Source organism: Pseudochaenichthys georgianus, chromosome 15 (genome assembly GCF_902827115.2).
Source record: "Pseudochaenichthys georgianus chromosome 15, fPseGeo1.2, whole genome shotgun sequence".
In the NCBI taxonomy this organism is placed as follows: Eukaryota; Metazoa; Chordata; class Actinopteri; order Perciformes; family Channichthyidae; genus Pseudochaenichthys; species Pseudochaenichthys georgianus.
Genome location: NC_047517.1, coordinates 21,886,873 through 21,907,732, shown reverse-complemented (window position 1 = coordinate 21,907,732; position 20,860 = coordinate 21,886,873). Strand labels below are relative to the sequence as shown.

General features: G+C 38.5%; 1 protein-coding gene across 1 annotated transcript in view; it reads right to left on the bottom strand.

Annotated features, from left to right (window-relative positions):
• The window catches only part of eys (eyes shut homolog), a 275,597-nt gene that overhangs the window by 96,870 nt on the left and 157,867 nt on the right, over positions 1 to 20,860 (bottom strand). Inside the window, 10 exon segments of the mRNA XM_034100069.1 lie at positions 4,536 to 4,653; positions 4,834 to 4,984; positions 7,436 to 7,527; positions 7,964 to 8,154; positions 12,949 to 13,162; positions 13,649 to 13,773; positions 14,353 to 14,477; positions 17,298 to 17,497; positions 17,889 to 17,967; positions 18,296 to 18,467. Coding sequence (XP_033955960.1) covers positions 4,536 to 4,653; positions 4,834 to 4,984; positions 7,436 to 7,527; positions 7,964 to 8,154; positions 12,949 to 13,162; positions 13,649 to 13,773; positions 14,353 to 14,477; positions 17,298 to 17,497; positions 17,889 to 17,967; positions 18,296 to 18,467 — 1,467 coding nt within the window.

Here is a 20,860-nt window from a genome sequence, read left to right as displayed (position 1 = left end):
AGAAATGATGCATGACTGATTTTACATTTAAGGCCATTAGTAAGTGTGCTAGCCAGACCAGACACTCTTTATTCAAGTGGAAAAATGAATGATGTAAATGGATGTAAAAATCCTGTGACTGTGATGTAAAGGAAAATCAGAGGGACACATAGGAACCAGGTGTCACTCAAGATATTAGCTATACCTGTAATAATGGTTGGTGGTGTCAAATCCTGTAATTCAAACCCAAATAAATACAATTGGTGAATAGAACCCTTTTCTCTCTAAAGTGCACACAGAGCAAATCAAATTGCAGATCAGCAGGACACTAAAGGACATTGTTTGTCCTCAGAGCACATGAATGCATAACATATGCTATATTGCCTCCTTGTAGTATATACATGTGCCTACAACAACGTAAACATAAAACATGCTGTGCTGGGGCAGTAAGCAGTGCAACACATCAATATAAAGCAGTGTAAAGTGCACACAACCATTTGGAGTTGTGGTAATGATGATCACATCAGCACAGGGTTAGACAATGTAATCAACTGTAAGGCATCTAGGGAGCTGCTGTGTCAAATCTGCACACACGTACTACATACCTTGTTCAGATACACTTCATCACTCAAGGGGAGCATGTAAGCAATTAAAAGGAACGATTCACTTCACTTGCTACCAACCTGGACCACTGCTACGTTGTATGACTGCACAGACATACTCACAAGGATGGTACATTCAAGCACAAGAGGAATTTTTGTTAGAGATAAGTGCATTTGGAATACTGAAAGAAATCTTAACAGAAATACTTTTAAAAACTCTGCCAATCAGACTATGGCAGGTCATACTTCGGCCATGGAAGAGAAAGTCTCATGACGTCCTGAAACACATATCAGCCATGTGCTTCTGTTTGGGAGAGGGTGTATTTTTGGAGTAATGGGCCTTCACAACAATGGCCATTTGTTTTCAGGATAACAGACAGTCGTACAAATGGGATTTTGTGCAAATGGGAACATTTTCAGACTATTGGAGTTTTGAAATAAGGGGCCTTTGGAACAATGGCATGGCACCCTAGCGTACAGAGACATCAAATGCTTTCCAGGCCAATTGTTGCTTGTTACTGTTGCTAAGCTATGAGGCTATTTTTGGTTTAAGTGAGTCTCGACCGTTCCAATTCAGCAGGGCATGTTGTCCAAATCAGCTATGTTATGATATGTTATTACATAACTCCATCCACGGATAATCTTTCAGTATCATTAGATCCAAGTATTATAATACAAATAGTGCACTTCCTCACCTGCATGTAAAGTTTGATCCATCACCGTCAAGGCACGTAGCTCCATTGAAACACAGGGAGACATTAAAAGCGGTGTCTTTGCAGACATCAATATCAATCTCACACATTTTCCCTTTGTACCATCCTGACAGAAACATGCATATTTATCAATGAGATCCACACACGATCCTCCGTTAAAGCAGGGAAAGGATGCACATTCCTGGAAATGAAAAGACACAAGCACTTCAGCAATAACACTATCTATTTTAACAGGTACAGCCAAACAATGCATTGAGAAAAATGTCTCGGTAGTTAAAAAGCAGATAATCGAATTATCTATTGAAGTAAATGTTCAGAGAGACCTTGTAAGCAACTCCTTTTTATCTCTAGAGTCCAACACAAGCTGTGGTTTGAATCAATTAGGAATTAGACTAAGCAGTTCCTTTTAATCAGGTATTTGTACAATCCTTACATGATCCTTGTAGTTCAATTGACCTATCTTGTAGTAAAGTCAATAGAGTTTGTGATAGCAAAGGCCACACACAGATTACGAAATTCTCCCGACATTCCTCGTGGACAGACAGTAGCTTTATTAATTAAGCTCAACTCACGTCAATGTTTGTTTCACATCTGCTGCCAGTCCATCCAGATTCACAGACACAGGAGTAGGAATACACTCCATCTTTACAGCTGAGAAGGCCACAACAGATGGGGTTAGAATTCATCAAACAGTATGAAATTCAAACAATACACATTCATAAAATATGCAGGTTTTGCTTTATAGTTCATGCAGAACCTTTAGAGGCAAAATCATCTTTTGAATTAATGAGTATTGCCCCTTCAGGGGAATTCATGACTGTAATCTGGAGACCACTGAGACAACATTTAAATTCATCACATTAGCTACAACACGTGACATATGTCTCCACTCCACTATAATTACAAATAATTCTGTGCTATTTCTGCACTGCATTTTCACACTTTCTGTTTTAAATGGCGTGGAAAAAATCCGTACCTCCCATGGAGACAGGGCGCTGACATGCATTCATCAATGTTGGTTTCACAGTGGAGCCCAATAAAGCCATCAGGACATGAGCAGCGGTATCGATTAGACGCATCGATACATTTCCCATGATTTTGGCATGGGTTGGAAACGCACTCATCGATGTTCACTTCACACCGTGCCCCTGGGAAATGAAGCATATTTTATCAAGACATTAAATATTTAACAACATTAAGAGGAACGGTCTTTTTAGTACTTCAACAAAAACACTTTGCAAATTGTATGAAATCCAACAACATGGTTATAATCTGACTTTTGCTTATCTTTTCTGCAAAACTGAACAAATATATAAGAATGGCTCCGGAATACACTTTTTTAAGTCCTGAATGCAGTGGAAGTTAGAGGTAAACTACACAATAATAACACATTGTGGCCACAAAGATACATTTGTCGTTATAAGTTAATTCTCAGTTTATGTCTTTTAATGAAATGTGTTAATCATTATACAAATACTGTAGATACAACTTAATTTTTGAATGGTAACCCTAGGGTTACATGTGCCATTGTAAAGCCATGTTATGATTGAGGACTGTGTACCCCAATGACTGCTTAGTCAGCAACATCAGTTCTTTTCACTGTATCTAAAGATCATGTTTTACATCATGGCTCTCTACTTAATGGGTTTTTGTTTTTTGACTGATAATGTATTTTTGAGATTGTGTTGTGACTGACATTCATCAAACTAATTCTGACTTTATAACAAAGAAAAAACCCCACCGTTGCCTTAGTATATATCTATGTAGTATTAAATCATGATGGATTTGAAGCTACAGATCCTTTATGTGAATATAAAGCCTCAAAATCCATCCAGTCAAACTGCCCCTGTCTGCCAAATTGAAATCTAGATGTCAGGCCTATACATTTTTCACTAAACAGAGGTGGATGAATCTAAACCTTAAGGCACATACTGGACACACGTTTTAGCCCAGAATCCTTATGATAATAAGACTTTTAGCTTAAGTGTAGGGAAGTGAACGTGATTATCATAACAACATATCTGAGATGTCAATCAGTTGACATCAGCAGCTTGGCTTGCCTTATCACACAACATCAATTCATGTACGACTCTAGCATTACTGCTGCTGCCACTTCAGACAATGACTACAACAGCAAAATACAGGACTCTTTATTCTACGCCGTCAAACATGTCATGCATGGGGACGTCAGTAACTACATCATAAGTGCACTGAGAGGAAATCTCCAAAGAAGAAACTCTTTAGTATGCATGTCTTGTAGCGCTGTCTCCTTAACGTTGGAGCAGTTCGTACAAAATACATATTTTTTGGGAAAGAGCTGAGGTCCATTCGACAAGAATATCTAAGGCTTGCTAACATGCACAGCTGAATGTTGAGCAAATGCTGAAAGGTTGTGTCCTCATTCCCAATGAGCATTGGAGGTGAACATGGACACACAGCGTTGGTTCAAGCTTCTTATATGGATCTTTCATTTCATTAATCATATCCTGAATAATTCACATCGCTCAAAATTCCTAATGCAGCTCACTCTATTCTGCCTCATAGTGAAAGCTATTAGCCAAAGAGGCTCAGCATATATTAAGCAACATAATTTGTTGGCTGGCTCTTCATGATACCTCTACGGAGGTCACAGAAGAGGAGGTTTTTAAGCTTTTTACTGCCTGTGTGTTATATATTTCTACCACGTACACAAACTGTGAAACATTGTCAGATATCAACAAAAAACGTCAAAATGTACCTTTCTCACAAAAAGTTCCCGTAAAATGAAGCGGGCATTGACAGGTAGGCAGAGATCCAGCAGGCAGCTGCACATCGTGACATGTTCCTCCGTTGAGGCAAAGACCATCAAAGCAAACTCCAGGTTCATGCAGAAGTTGTTTTGGAGTTTGTGCAGGAGCTGCCATTGTTGTTGTTGTGGTCACTCTGTCAGGATTGGTGGATTGATTTGTCCAACTTTTTGAGGAGTCTTCTATGGCAGACGGAGAAAATCTGTAAAATTTGACAAAAGTTTTAGTAGGAATTAAAATGGACTGCATTCCAAGGCAGCTATTTTATAGCATTATATGAGAAGTACATCTAAAATTCTTCTGGTACAATTCCATATTTCATACAAGTGTGTTAACGTGTTCGGTTAATTTTAATTGTGTGAGCCCATAAAAATGTAAAAACATATTTTACTCAAAAATGTCAGGTGAAAACTATATAAAAAGAATGGATCATGATGAAGCAACTTTATTTTTACTATACCTGCATTGGTCTATGTTGCTGCCGCCAATGGCATCAGATGTGTAAAAGCTCCTCAGTTTATTCATTTCAATCATTTCCATGCATCCAGTATAGTTGTGGAAAGGTTTTGCTCTCTACGGGACAAACACATCAATATTTATCAAGACAATTGATTTTTTAGGAGCTTTTTTCCTATATTTATTATTATGCTGCCATTTTAGTGTTATACCCCTACAGTATACAACATGAATGTAACATGAAGGTAACTGTTTAATCAAAGACCGTTGAGAAACTAGAGAACTGTTAAGTCTTACCTGATTGAGTCGATAGTGTTGTGGCAGACCGCCTGTGAAGACGTGGTTTGTTCTTTGTCTGATGTGTCCCAACCAGTAATTACTTGCTGTACTTCTGATTTTCTCATGACCAGAAATAGTTAGCTCTGCCTCGCAGGGGGTCAGGTGTTGTCTATGAAAAAGTATGAACACTTCATGTGTTGATAATTCAATTATCACACCAAGCTCAAGAACACTTATTGTTGCTAACCTGTACATTTTGTTCTAAGAGAATAATGGGTTGTACAAGGGCACTTTCAGGTATCATTTCCACATGTGCAAAAATGAAATAGAGATGGATGATTTTGGATTTCTTTTTGTGACTTGCTGATATTTTCCATCTCATTTTGGCTGACCGCCTTTACTGATACTGATAAACGCACATATTTTATCACCTAATTGCAATAGTCTCTCCTTTGGTATTATTTATTTTTCATTATGCCTACTGTTATTGTAATACATGTCATCTCATCAGCCCATCCTTTAAAAAAAAAAGTTATATTTGTTGGCCAAAGCCCATACTTAATTTCAAAGCATTTATCTGCCAATTTCTATAACGCGTCATGATTATTTGGCATCCCTAAATAAAAGACAAAAAATGGTCTGACAGGAGTGTGCTGAGTTTTACAGGGAACTGTGACGAATGGATTTAGTTGTTTTGTTTACTCTCTGGATATATATCAATTGATCACCTACCTCTATTTTGTTTTCTCCAGGTATCCTAAACACAACTATTTTGGACCCCCCCCCTACAGCCATTCATAGATTTCAAAAACCAATTCTCCACTTTAGAAACAACAGGGGAGAGCAGATAATTACCTGAGTGTGGATCTGGTCTAACCATCTGCAGCTTGAGGGTACTCAGGCCACGAATGCACTGCCTCCTCTTTAGTGTCTCCTGATACCCTTGTTCCCAGACCCAGAGTGGAAGTTAGGAGGCCCACGAAGCAATCTAGTCTGATTTGTTAAGCCTGTACTTTGCAGGCTGTTGCCTATGCCGGCTAAACACTCGGGGCATAACTCCGAGATGCATAAGTCCTTCCTCTAGAGCCCGGCGTGGAGAGGCGGTTAATTTAGAAGCAGTCTGCCAGAGCGGCCTGGCCCGCAGCCAGAGGGCACTGTGCTCACTGTCCTTGAGAAGTCAGCCCCACTGGATTTCTATTTAACATATTGAAAAGCGACTTTGACGGGAAGATATATTAAAAGTCTATAATGAGTTAGGCGGTGACGTTGAGGATGGCCATGGTGTTGTAGCTCTGGGTTAAATCAGACAAAGATAGACGGACTCGGCCATCAGACAATTACAAAGGATTTGCTTTGTGACACCAGGAACCATTTTTCCATACTCCCAACCCTCTAGTTATGACAGCTCTCTTTCTAGCAATGTCTCCAAGGGTTGGAACAGAACATTATGATTGATTCATACTGCTGTTGTATTTCTATTGCAGAAAGAAAAACAGGGTTGGGCCTCGCAGCCCCTTAAACCTGATAGGCCTTTTAGCTGCATTAGCGTATTTAGGGCAGTGCAGCATTCTGCCAAGAAACATGAGGCAACCTTCACACTCAGCTTTGTTTCCACAGGAGATAATTATCTCACCTTTGGCACAACACGTTCATAATCACCTGCAGTAACTCATTATCCTTAATCTGTGTTTAATTCTGGTACATTTTCATTTTAAGAAAAGTTAATGCTTTACTTTCTCTTAACTTCTATTAAAACATTTAAATGAAATGGCCCTTTTTGCAACATTGCTCTACCCTCAAATGCAAACTGATGAGTTGAACATTTGCCACTTTGTCTCCACTTCCAGCTCATACATAATAAACTTTTTGTCTTGAAACTGAACCACAATCTTCCTCATTTCAGAATAAATGGAGGGCTGGCAGGAAGATTGCACATGGGCACAACAATATACCAAAGGGGGCCACAGCCTCACTTTAAATCAAATTTAAACATTGATTTTGTGCTCGGCTCTTGCTTGTTAATCTTTTCGTAATGAAAAACTGCAAATGAAGACTTTAGAACAGGCAATAAAACAGGTCAGTGATCGCTAATGCATTTTAATAGGCACATTCTGACGTTTGCTTTAGTTCTTTAAAATGTAAGCCCATTTACTCATTTGTAATAACATCTACATTCTCAGTCTGGTGATTTCTGCCAATTACATATCTTCCCCTGGTATTAGTGACAGCCCTTGTCTACAGAGAAAAGTCTCCCGCACTTGAAATGAGTGGAGAACCGAGGATTCAGTTAATACCACCTGAGGTGCTAACGCTTTTCGAAAGCAACTTGTATATTACTAAGATCTTTTGTAAGCAGCTTATCTTGAATATGCCACTTTTTATTCTCATCAGAATATTCTCATCTGAAACAGACACATAATAAACTGCATCTGGGTTGATGTCTTGTTAACTTGTAATTTAAAAAATGTAAAACGAAATAAGAAAATATTATATTTTGATATAACATGCTTTCTCTCAAATTGCACCAGCATAGCTTCTATAAAGCTGACCACAACACAGATCTGAACATTCACACCTTTGGTTTCTAAAGGTTAATTGAATATAACAATGCTGAACATACCTGATATTAACGATGTGAACCTGGCCATCAGCGACATGAGTTATTGTACTGATCCGTGTGACCTCTTCTTCTTCATTACAGCAAAAGGCGTACTGAAAGGGGAGAGAATAAAAAGGGATTTCTCATGTTTCTGTTCTATGAACTGTATAAACTGACTGCACGATAGCTGTCTTTTCTAGGCAAACATGAGAAAATCAGATTTAACGACTACAAAACCAGAGAATAATCATGCATAATAACCCTAAACATGTGTTTTATGACTTCGAAATGCAAAGATATACCCTGAAATAAGACAACAATCTTATAGTTTCTCAAAAGATAATATTAAGTCAGACAGGAATTCCATTTGAAGCATTACCTACCTGAATTTTTTCTTTTTATATCTTGTAATAGCTTTGTTGTTGCTAGCATTTATTTTTGAGTGGCAATTTTGTTATTTTTACAATATTTTCGATGTAATGTTTCAAATGACAACAACAACAACAACAACAACAACAACAACAACAACCATTGAGCTTGAGTTTGTACCTGCAAGCTTCCATTCCAGATGAAGAGTTTCATGAAAAACAAATCACCGTTGGCCGGTCCTTGGTCCACATAAAGTATGGTTCCCTGGGATACTTGCGTCTGAAATCTCACAGTGATGTTGTTGAGTGCGCTGAGGTCAATACCCTCAAACTCCAGGTATGAATTCCCAAAGTAATGAACATAGCTTGAATCTGGGAAAGAAAAAAGAAAAATAGAGTATAACTAAAATGGGGGGAAAGGGTAAACAAAAGCAGGACAGACTTCAGTTTATGCATCTTCACAGTCAACGCTGCTGAGATTCTCTATTGATCCCTGAAAGGAGAATCCAACTTTTCACTCGCTTCCTCCACAGGGAGGTCAGTGCACAGGGTGAGAGACAGAACCACGACCTCAGAATTATTCAAGATGCAGAGTCTGTCTAAGGACACCACAGCAGGAAGGATGCTTGTTCCCACTGAGGCTTGAACAGAGACTTTCTGGTTTTGTTACTCTGCTTCACACACAGGTCGCTGCATTAAAATAGAAATGTAACCTCTGTCCATTAAATAACCTTGGTAACATGTTAGTAACACATCTTGAAAAGACAAATGCACAGTGTAGGCAATTTGGTGCGGGAAGGCAATAAGTAGTTAATTATCTTTCCGAAAGCAGAAAAAAAAGCTTTTAAAATCTCTTGGTAGCATTACAGTTTTGCTGTTTTGCTCACTGTACAGACATACTGTAAATAGTCTTATTTGCCAAAGAGCTGTGAAGCATGCAAATGGAACTATATTAGGCTAGAGAAGTCTTGGCTGACATGAACCTATTTGTACAAGTTTATTACATGGCTCATTTTATAGTGGGATAACTTGGCTTATATCATCCATGAGAATAGGCAATTATGGGATATTTCAGTAAAAGTTACACTGCTCCCAAGCTTATTGGGGGTAGTGACTCAGACAAACTTAAAAGACTGGCTCTCACTGCAATTGGAGGCAAGCATTAGGCATTGCTCATGCTCAATATATTTTTCATTTGAGGGAAGTAGTGCAATTTGTTGGAGAAAACTAAAATCGGAGAGGCTGTTAAAATGAAACACATTCCTGGTTGCACCTATCTCATGCTCTGTCTGTTCTTATCTGAAAAAAAATCATTACACTGGAGAAATCAGCAAAGCCCCTTTAAAGTTGTTGCTGTGATTAATCGGGCAGCTCAATATTTGTTACGCGTCAAATCCTAATACTGTAGGCTAGACCCTCTTTGATCTGACAGAGGGCCCCCCAGGGCATTTGGCAAACAAGCTAACCTAAATACCCTCATTTTCTCTGGAGAGCATTACGACCAATACCCTGAGGAAAATCCCCTCACATAAAAAAGGGAGAATTATTAGCCGCAGACCTACTGTGATCTGTGACTTCATGAGGATAAATTCACACCGCAACAATGCAGTACTGTCTTCTGCTTCACTCCTGACAATGGGGTTTTCTAATGCTGATGATGGGATATTACTCCTTAGAGACAAAGCTATTCATTAATTTGAAAGCCTTGTTTAGTCTGATGTAGGCTTTGATGCAGTCAGAGGCTGCTGCCAGGAGACAATATCATACCTCATTAGCAGTTAGCTTCAGTCGCTCCTTCAAAGGTCTCTGGTTTTTACCGCTACCTTACATTCTCATACTGGATTATTCCTACACACGTCTCAAGTCTAAATTGGAAATACATACACTTTACACAGTAGCTTATATTGTTGTCCCTTTCTTGTTTTGAGCACTATCATTATTTTCTGTTATAATATGAAACAAGCTAAATAATGCTGACCTAGGAATTTGTCATTACTATACTCTGTTCAAAGGCTTTTTTCTAGTTTCAATAGAAAGAGAACTCAGTGGGAATATTTCTTTCCATAAATCTTTCAGATCAGGTTGAATTAGGGCCAGTCTTAGTACATGACCATAAAGGATGTGAGAACATTGAAATGAGTCATGTTACATGTAACTTGTAAAGGTGGAGCAAAACAGATGTCAGATAGGGTACGCACAGGATATTCCCCTAGAAGAATACATTTGGAGAAATATGAACTTACGATCAATTAAAATGGAGGATTGACTTGCGGTTGCAATATTTAATTGATATAGTCTTCATGTCCCATTTATTTTAGGAGAGGCAGGATGTAATTCCGGTTCCACCGCTGATTTATTGGGCAAGGTAATAGACTGACTGATTGAACTTGTCACAGGCCCGAGATAAAATACTGCTGAGGACCATTCTGGGACCCTTGTAATTTCACAGCCCTGAGGGAAGGAAAAAGGTCATCCTGTTCTGTACCTACAAAACTGGCAGAATCTTTTTTTTATATTAAAATACTGGTTGTAAGATGATTTAGTAGACAAGTAAAATACTGCTGACATGCACAGAGGAATACAATCCTAAATATAATAAGGTTCTTTTGTCAAGTTATATCTTTGTTGTCTGGTTTTAAAAATAACTGATGAAATTACTCATCAGTGACAGTTAGAGTACGGGAGCACGCAGTCCTTTAAGTGAAGCTGAAATCACAAATGTAGACACTGCTTTTTTTTCATCTCGTGGAGCGTTCATTATTATTCATAACTGCACACATCATGTGGACGTCATCATGACTCAACAGCAAAGTTGTGTCTCTGAATATATCTGAAAAGGTACAGACACACTAATATTCAGACACTGCCCACTCGTCGTAAAATAAACATGCAAACATAATACATGCAAGTTAACTCAAGGTCAACGAGGTGACTACCTCCAGACAGGGGACTGCATGTTGGAAAGGACCCTCCAGCTAACCTCTTACTCATCAAGTGGATTTTTAGGAGCTTAAGTAATTTCATATTTGCTACACGTGGCAGCAACAGATAACAGCTTCACCTGTGCTGTGTTGATCACTCCAAGGAAAGTCAACCAAATTGTGGCTTAGCTGCAGTAAGCCTCCCTCCGCCAGCAGTGTCCTCTCTAGATTCCCATCAGCTCTCATATTGTGCAGCTAAAATACTGTGAAGCTCAGCATTGAATAGTGAATTCTGGGGGTTGGGGATTAACCCAGAAGACAATCCTTTCAATCTGTGGAATAATATTTCTTCAGCTACTCACTGAATCACTTTCTTCCATCAAAATTAAGAGGAGGAATGTTGAAGATGTTTTAAATTCCCATGCTCTTTAGCTTTGAACAAGAAAGGCTATCTTCTCCTGTCAGTGTACCATGTTAACTAGCCCCCCTATGTTTAAATTCCCAATGACTTGGTTTATTTCAAAGGTTGTGGAGCAGTCCTTAGGTTTAAAGGAGAACTGTCTGGGTCTATTTCAAGCAGCACCAAGGGCACTGCATGTGTGGAGATGGTGACCTAGTTAGATAAACTCATGAGTTTCTGGGTCCTCTTACTTTTAAACGTATTTACTTTGATTATGCACGTATATGTAAAAAGGTTAAAAGAGATGTTTTGGTGTGTAGAGGCCTGGGTTTGTTTTTCTTTGCCAGTGTCTTGTGTTTCTTTTTAACCCTCTCTGAGCCGATGCAATATGCACTGGATGAAGGCTGGATCAGGTGCAGCGGGGAGGACTCCATTATGTTTGGCCCACAGTGATTTTCAGAGTGTCTCACTGAATTGGTTCAAGCTCGTCTCTGTTCAATAGGTCTGTTCTACAGCTCTGTGAACAGTTTCAAAGGTAGACAGACCTCATCTGTCAAGGAGTAACAATCTGCCCAGTACTCTGAAATCCTCCTCTAACATAGATGACTGAATCCAACCCCAATAACGTCAACATATTGTCTCCTGTGTCTTCATTTGAGTGTTAAAGGATATAGCCAAAACTTGATTGGACTTACCACTCTTTCAAATGATTGTTCTCAAATAGAAATTGAAAATGCACTTTCGGGGTTACAAACCTAGGACTTTTGTTCAACACAGCTGCACAAACGACCACAATCTCTAAATCAATCCTGATATCTTATCGCCTGCTATGTTCCAAAGGCTATAAAATCACATTTGGAGTAGCAGCTCAGTTGGAGTCCTCTCTTATTGGAAATTGGCAAGCCTTGGGTAGCAAAAATGTTTAGTAGGAAGGACAAGAGAAGGATAGCGCTGTAATTTGTCAAAAAAAAGTAATCCCTGGACCACCTTCAGTTCAATTGATTGGTGTAATGGCCTCTCAGTTTAAATAATTTAGTGTCTCTTTCCTGCACCCATAATGTGCATGGAAGTAATAGCATAGTAATGGAAGCTATGACTTGATTGAGAAACGTTAGCATTTAAGTTGATGAAACATTACGAACAATTCCTTTTCCAGAATCCCTGAGTCTGGGTTTTATAGTATAAAAATATCATTCATTATCATTTTGATCTCAAGTTTTGCTCGCGAGGGACAGTTTTCATCAAAAGTATGTAGAACCATCCTGAACACAGAAAGGTGAAAGAAAAAAAGAAGGAGAAACTAATCTGAACTGATGTGAAATTGTGCGCAGCTTTTGAAGTTGTACACGTCTTTCACAATTAGGATATAAGATAACGTTTTAAGTATGCTTACAAAGACAGCACAGTGATAGCACACTCACGATATACCCAGTGTGGGAAGAAGTATTCAGGTCTTTCACTGAGGTAAAAGTAACAATACGATGGAGTGATGAAGTGTAGAAATACTCCATTACTCCAAGTAGTGCATTTAAAATCATCAAAATACTATAAATATACTTTAAACAGTAAATTCATTAAGGGACACCTATGAGTATATTACTACGTTCTAAATGTATAAAGGGGGGAAATCTCCGCCAGAAACTAGTATCATAATTCATCTTAAAGGGTATAAAAGGCCCAAAGTAGACACGTATTTTTTGTAAGAAGTCAGTAGCTCAAAGGATTGGTCATCACTGGTTTGTTCTGAGAGAGCGTTGTATTTATAGGCTCACAGTGAACCTTGTTGGTTAAAATCTAATGTTTGTATTGTGTACAATTTATCCATGACTTGCAATCCCAGCATACCCGTGGATTCCTCAGCTGCTGTAGCCGGGCCGATAGTTGGCGTTTGCATCCTAGGTGAGGAGCCGTGAGTGGTGTTCTTTACTACCGTCGCCAAGGGAACAGCATCGGTAACAGGAGGCAGGCAGCTGACCTTGTTGATGCCATCTACACAAGAAAAGGCTTCTGGACATGGATTCAACAGGCAATCATCATAGTTGTGCTCGCAGTTCCTCCCCTGTGTATAGAAAAATAAACAGCCTTCAGATGTGTCAAGCAACTCTGCGATCAGATGCTAAATGGAATAAAATGTTTACAGCCTGAATAATTGAGACTGCATTAAATAGGGAGCATGAAATTGTGCATATTATTTTTTAATATGTGATGCAAGATAGTATTTGATTACTGACTAATCAATGATATCATATGTCATAATTTTCATTTGGTTTATAACGGAGGCTAAACATTTTTTATATACAGCAAAGTATTATTAGTAAACACAAATGTAACATGTTTATTATATGAGAAAGGCACAACAGGAATACATAATTAGACTATGAACAACAAAGAGAAACAGGTAAAGGTACGTTTTTAACACATTGGAAATGACTGCCAAGAGAGGACTGAAGAGTTGAAGGTGTAAGGTTAATCAAGGTTAAGGTTAATTTAAAAAACAGAGAGAGAAAACAGACAGTGCCATGGGGAATAAGGTGGGGAGCCTCACCACAAATCCAGGACGACAGAAACAGGTGTAGCCGTAGCCCGGATCATTCTGAATGCATATCCCCTGGTTGCAGGGCTGGGGAAGGCACTCATTAATGTCATCCTCACAGTGAAGGCCTGTCCAACCTGCCAGGAACAAAAGCCCACAGAGTGCCGTGGTGAGCCCAGACTCTCCCACTTCCACCCTCTGAAGTGAATATCAATCAGATTCTCTTACATTGATTTGCTTCTTTTTGGGTTCACACACATACAAAGACAAGCAAAGGCTTTCACTAAAGAGTAAGAAGACACATACATTTTAATGAGCCTGAGTCGTATCGGCTTTTTATCACTGTCTTTTTTTAGTACTGTATAACTACACATTTCTCCCTGGAGAAAACTTCATGATTTTTGAATAGCTCCAAGGAACAGAGGCAATGTAGGCAACACGGTAACCTTGAGTGACACTTCATATGGCCCATTTCAATCCAATTTGGGCATTTTCTATGTATTAACATGCTTTACATATGGTAAACTGACATCTGGGGCACAGTGAAGTGCTCTTGTTCACCTCAATAGTGTCTTTCCGTCTAGAATGTGTCTTTGTTACCCTGTTCAGGAGCCACAAAGCTTTCCTGTAACAGGCCTTATAAAGAAAAAGAATGTGCTTTGGTTGCCTCATTTCAAAGTAAATTGAGAAACTTGCAGGATGTCTGAGTGACTCACCTGACCTGCAGTGGCAGACGTAGCTATTAATAAGATCTTGGCAAATGGCACCGTTGTGGCAGGGAGCTGAGCAACATTCGTTAACATCCACTTCGCAGAAATCTCCCATGAAACCTGGTGGACAGCTGAGAAAACATATCATACTTTCAAACTGTGAGGCTGTTTCACAGAGCTGTCACTTCCTTGTTGTGCGGCTGACACACTGCATCTGTAAGAACAGCTTCTTTTCATTATTTGTCAAGAACACCATTTTCTTGTCAGTTGTTGCTTCTTATCTTAGAGTTTATTATTCAAAACAGACACATTGTTTTTGAATTATGAGAGCAGTGGAATTAGTAAAGCTTAAACTGAAGAGAGGGTTCAAACCACCAACTAATGTTTTTTAATGAACGTACAATTTCAAGAACGTTTATGATGAATTTGGATTAGTTTACAATAATTGTGTTATTAAGTGTAAGGATTGTTTAAAGTCTGATTATTATCTGTTATTTTCCCAAACTATTTGTTAAAAATTCAAGTCTGTACATCCAGATGTTTTCATAACAAAGAAATAGCAAAGCATTATGTAATGTCTCGTCTTTTATCTGGACCCTGAGACTGTAATACAGTTTTCATTCATTCATTCATTAGTCGAACTGCACATTTTATAATACATCCAAAAATAAATCCACAAATAAACAGTAAACAAACCCATGATAAAGTACTTAGGAGTTCTTATCAGAGCTGTGAGAAAACGCTGTTCAGCGATGATGTTGCCAAAGGACTGCTCTCCAACTAATGGCCCTTGTTGTTTTGTCAACAGTTTGGCAAAATGTATGGTCATGTATCTATTTTTGATAAATAAGCAAAGACTAGGAAAGTACTCCAATTTTACTTTAAATATTGCCATACGGATGTTTCAGGCAAGACGTCCTTCTTGAGTGTGTATTTTGGCAATTGTCCTAATGTGTTAATATCATTAATGTTATTATATTTCTTTGACAAACAGGGCCAAACAATAACAAAAAACTCACTGATGAAACTTAAGTTTACAGATCACACACTGGAAATAAGATACCTTATTTAAAGGGGAGATAACACATAATGGATGATTCAGCGTGCATAAAATGAACGTGTAATTAAAGTGGGAATATTTATGTGTGGTTTAGTTTTTTTGTGGAATTGGAGATTTTTGGATGTAGATAGGCAACAACTTGAGCAAAGAGCGGTGCCACTTGATTCTGCAAATGTCATCCCAACTGGTTTTCAGTTATGTAGAAGAATCAGTCCTTCTCCAGAGCCTGATCATGCATCAAAGCTTCCTGAGGCAAAGGGAAGACCAAGGTCTGCTGACTTGCATGGATTTCCAATTCACAATCAACAGACTGTAAACTCGTCGATCATCTTTGAACATATTTGACGTCAGAATATGTGACACAAGCAGAGCAATGGGAAATACATCATGTAGATTTACTAAAACTCTGATTGTTGTTTGAGGTTCGAATAATGATAAACAAACCCTGATTTCCTCTTTGGAAATATGATTTCTGTTGAAACTGAATCATACATATGAATTAAATCAGGTAACATCTGAAAAGGAGTGGTTACGAGGCTGAGTTTAAAAAGGGTCAACATGTAATATTCACACACCATTCAGATTAAAGAATACTGTATTGCATGTATTGTAGAAATGAATGCATGACTGATTTTACATTTAAGGCCATTAGTAAGTGTGCTAGCCAGACCAGACACTCTTTATTCAAGTGGAAAAATGAATGATGTAAATGGATGTAAAAATCCTGTGACTGTGATGTAAAGGAAAATCAGAGGGACACATAGGAACCAGGTGTCACTCAAGATATTAGCTATACCTGTAATAATGGTTGGTGGTGTCAAATCCTGTAATTCAAACCCAAATAAATACATATTGGTGAATAGAACCCTTTTCTCTCTAAAGTGCACACAGAGCAAATCAAATTGCAGATCAGCAGGACACTAAAGGACATTGTTTGTCCTCAGAGCACATGAATGCATAACATATGCTATATTGCCTCCTTGTAGTATATACATGTGCCTACAACAACGTAAACATAAAACATGCTGTGCTGGGGCAGTAAGCAGTGCAACACATCAATATAAAGCAGTGTAAAGTGCACACAACCATTTGGAGTTGTGGTAATGATGATCACATCAGCACAGGGTTAGACAATGTAATCAACTGTAAGGCATCTAGGGAGCTGCTGTGTCAAATCTGCACACACGTACTACATACACCTTGTTCAGATACACTTCATCACTCAAGGGGAGCATGTAAGCAATTAAAAGAAACGATTCACTTCACTTGCTACCAACCTGGACCACTGCTACGTTGTATGACTGCACAGACATACTCACAAGGATGGTACATTCAAGCACAAGAGGAATTTTTGTTAGAGATAAGTGCATTTGGAATACTGAAAGAAATCTTAACAGAAATACTTTTAAAAACTCTGCCAATCAGACTATGGCAGGTCATACTTCGGCCATGGAAGAGAAAGTCTCATGACGTCCTGAAACACATATCAGCCATGTGCTTCTGTTTGGGAGAGGGTGTATTTTTGGAGTAATGGGCCTTCACAACAATGGCCATTTGTTTTCAGGATAACAGACAGTCGTACAAATGGGATTTTGTGCAAATGGGAACATTTTCAGACTATTGGAGTTTTGAAATAAGGGGCCTTTGGAACAATGGCATGGCACCCTAGCGTACAGAGACATCAAATGCTTTCCAGGCCAATTGTTGCTTGTTACTGTTGCTAAGCTATGAGGCTATTTTTGGTTTAAGTGAGTCTCGACCGTTCCAATTCAGCAGGGCATGTTGTCCAAATCAGCTATGTTATGATATGTTATTACATAACTCCATCCACGGATAATCTTTCAGTATCATTAGATCCAAGTATTATAATACAAATAGTGCACTTCCTCACCTGCATGTAAAGTTTGATCCATCACCGTCAAGGCACGTAGCTCCATTGAAACACAGGGAGACATTAAAAGCGGTGTCTTTGCAGACATCAATATCAATCTCACACATTTTCCCTTTGTAACCATCCTGACAGAAACATGCATATTTATCAATGAGATCCACACACGATCCTCCGTTAAAGCAGGGAAAGGATGCACATTCCTGGAAATGAAAAGACACAAGCACTTCAGCAATAACACTATCTATTTTAACAGGTACAGCCAAACAATGCATTGAGAAAAATGTCTCGGTAGTTAAAAAGCAGATAATCGAATTATCTATTGAAGTAAATGTTCAGAGAGACCTTGTAAGCAACTCCTTTTTATCTCTAGAGTCCAACACAAGCTGTGGTTTGAATCAATTAGGAATTAGACTAAGCAGTTCCTTTTAATCAGGTATTTGTACAATCCTTACATGATCCTTGTAGTTCAATTGACCTATCTTGTAGTAAAGTCAATAGAGTTTGTGATAGCAAAGGCCACACACAGATTACGAAATTCTCCCGACATTCCTCGTGGACAGACAGTAGCTTTATTAATTAAGCTCAACTCACGTCAATGTTTGTTTCACATCTGCTGCCAGTCCATCCAGATTCACAGACACAGGAGTAGGAATACACTCCATCTTTACAGCTGAGAAGGCCACAACAGATGGGGTTAGAATTCATCAAACAGTATGAAATTCAAACAATACACATTCATAAAATATGCAGGTTTTTGCTTTATAGTTCATGCAGAACCTTTAGAGGCAAATATCATCTTTTGAATTAATGAGTATTGCCCCTTCAGGGGAATTCATGACTGTAATCTGGAGACCACTGAGACAACATTTAAATTCATCACATTAGCTACAACACGTGACATATGTCTCCACTCCACTATAATTACAAATAATTCTGTGCTATTTCTGCACTGCATTTTCCACACTTTCTGTTTTAAATGGCGTGGAAAAAATCCGTACCTCCCATGGAGACAGGGCGCTGACATGCATTCATCAATGTTGGTTTCACAGTGGAGCCCAATAAAGCCATCAGGACATGAGCAGCGGTATCGATTAGACGCATCGATACATTTCCCATGATTTTGGCATGGGTTGGAAACGCACTCATCGATGTTCACTTCACACCGTGCCCCTGGGAAATGAAGCATATTTTATCAAGACATTAAATATTTAACAACATTAAGAGGAACGGTCTTTTTAGTACTTCAACAAAAACACTTTGCAAATTGTATGAAATCCAACAACATGGTTATAATCTGACTTTTGCTTATCTTTTCTGCAAAACTGAACAAAATATATAAGAATGGCTCCGGAATACACTTTTTTAAGTCCTGAATGCAGTGGAAGTTAGAGGTAAACTACACAATAATAACACATTGTGGCCACAAAGATACATTTGTCGTTATAAGTTAATTCTCAGTTTATGTCTTTTAATGAAATGTGTTAATCATTATACAAATACTGTAGATACAACTTAATTTTTGAATGGTAACCCTAGGGTTACATGTGCCATTGTAAAGCCATGTTATGATTGAGGACTGTGTACCCCAATGACTGCTTAGTCAGCAACATCAGTTCTTTTCACTGTATCTAAAGATCATGTTTTACATCATGGCTCTCTACTTAATGGGTTTTTGTTTTTTGACTGATAATGTATTTTTGAGATTGTGTTGTGACTGACATTCATCACAACTAATTCTGACTTTATAACAAAGAAAAAACCCCACCGTTGCCTTAGTATATATCTATGTAGTATTAAATCATGATGGATTTGAAGCTACAGATCCTTTATGTGAATATAAAGCCTCAAAATCCATCCAGTCAAACTGCCCCTGTCTGCCAAATTGAAATCTAGATGTCAGGCCTATACATTTTTCACTAAACAGAGGTGGATGAATCTAAACCTTAAGGCACATACTGGACACACGTTTTAGCCCAGAATCCTTTATGATAATAAGACTTTTCTAATTAGCATCAGTAATAGTCATTCTTATTATTCATATCTTTTTGTTGTTTAAGATTTCTGCAAAGTCCCTAAACCAACCTTACAGAAGAAAATATTGCATGTTAAGGAAATCATTAGTAGTTAAATGACTGCAAGATGCAAAACCACCAAACACTGTTTCCTAAAAGCAACATGTTTTTACCATCCTCTTCAGCATGGCATGTTTTTAATCTCTGGACTCTTTGGTAACCTTTGATGTAAAGTGATCACAGGCTGACAGGGATGGTAAACAGGCGCGTAAAGTGTGTGTGAGGAATTTCTCTTTTTTTACCCCAAGTTACCTCGAGCTAAAAAATGAAAAGGGTTTGATATTAAAAGTATTTTAGATGGCTTTAATTTGTGACTCATGAGTATACAGCTTTCACATAAATATCATCTGAATTAAAGCACTGAGCAGAAAAGTGGTAAACTTCGATTTCTACAAAATATCAAGTGAATTCTTAAACTGTTATACAAGCATATGGACAGGGCTTATGTGGCTGATGATAGTAACACTAATTGCTAGTTTGTTAAATTTAGCAAACATGCAGTAATTAAAAATGTTGACTCACTAATATCTAGCTTCTGAAATCTGATGCTTTTCTCCTATTTTTAAAACTTGAAATTGAAATGTTTTGATCTGAAAATGTCTTGAGCCGTGGGAAAATGGGCATTATGATTGCGAGTCATTGACAACCCTGGGACAAATAATGTCTGCACCTACAGCAAAGAACATAACTACAGGTTGAACTCCAAGAATACAATAACCCATTATAATGTACTCAAATTATGTGCTTTTATGTCAAATGCTGAAACTCTGTGTGCTGCTATTTTTGCCAGGTCTCTCTTCTAAGAAATATAATTTATTTCTATAGGAAAAACCTGGTTAAAGAAAGGCAATATCAAAACAAATTTAAAAAAAGAACGTCAATGTCCCTGAGAGGACTCAGTGAAGTGCAGCATTGAAGTAATAGAAAAGTGTGCCACATACTGTACGCACTGTATATCCTTACAGCTGTGCCTACGCAGTACCATGTCTATAAAGGCACACTCCTTCTAACGGTACTGCACCAAATGTGCTGACTTAAAGGGAACATTTGTATTATACTGAAAACAATAACATATTCAGCATCCAGCACACTTAAGATAAGTCTGAGGATTCACAAAGTAAGTCAGCTATACTCTGAGAGTTGATGATATTCATTATTTATGCAGACCTCACCAAAATAGCAATGAGATCAGAGAAGAACTAAAGGGGAGGGGAGATTTCAAGCTGTGAGGGAAACACCAGAGAACACAAAGGCCCTTTCTCATTTCACTAATTTCCACTCCTCGACTCCTTGGTCCTCCGGTAGACACCCGGAAATGAATTTCAGCGCGCCGTGTTGAAGGACATCTAATTTCTCTGAATGCACATCGAAGACCGAGGATCGAGGAGACTCTCTGGAGGAGCTATAATCGAGGATACACTGATGGGTCCTCCAGACTCCTCCACGGTCCTCCACGGGTCCTCCGAGGATGCATTTCCGGCAACAGTGATG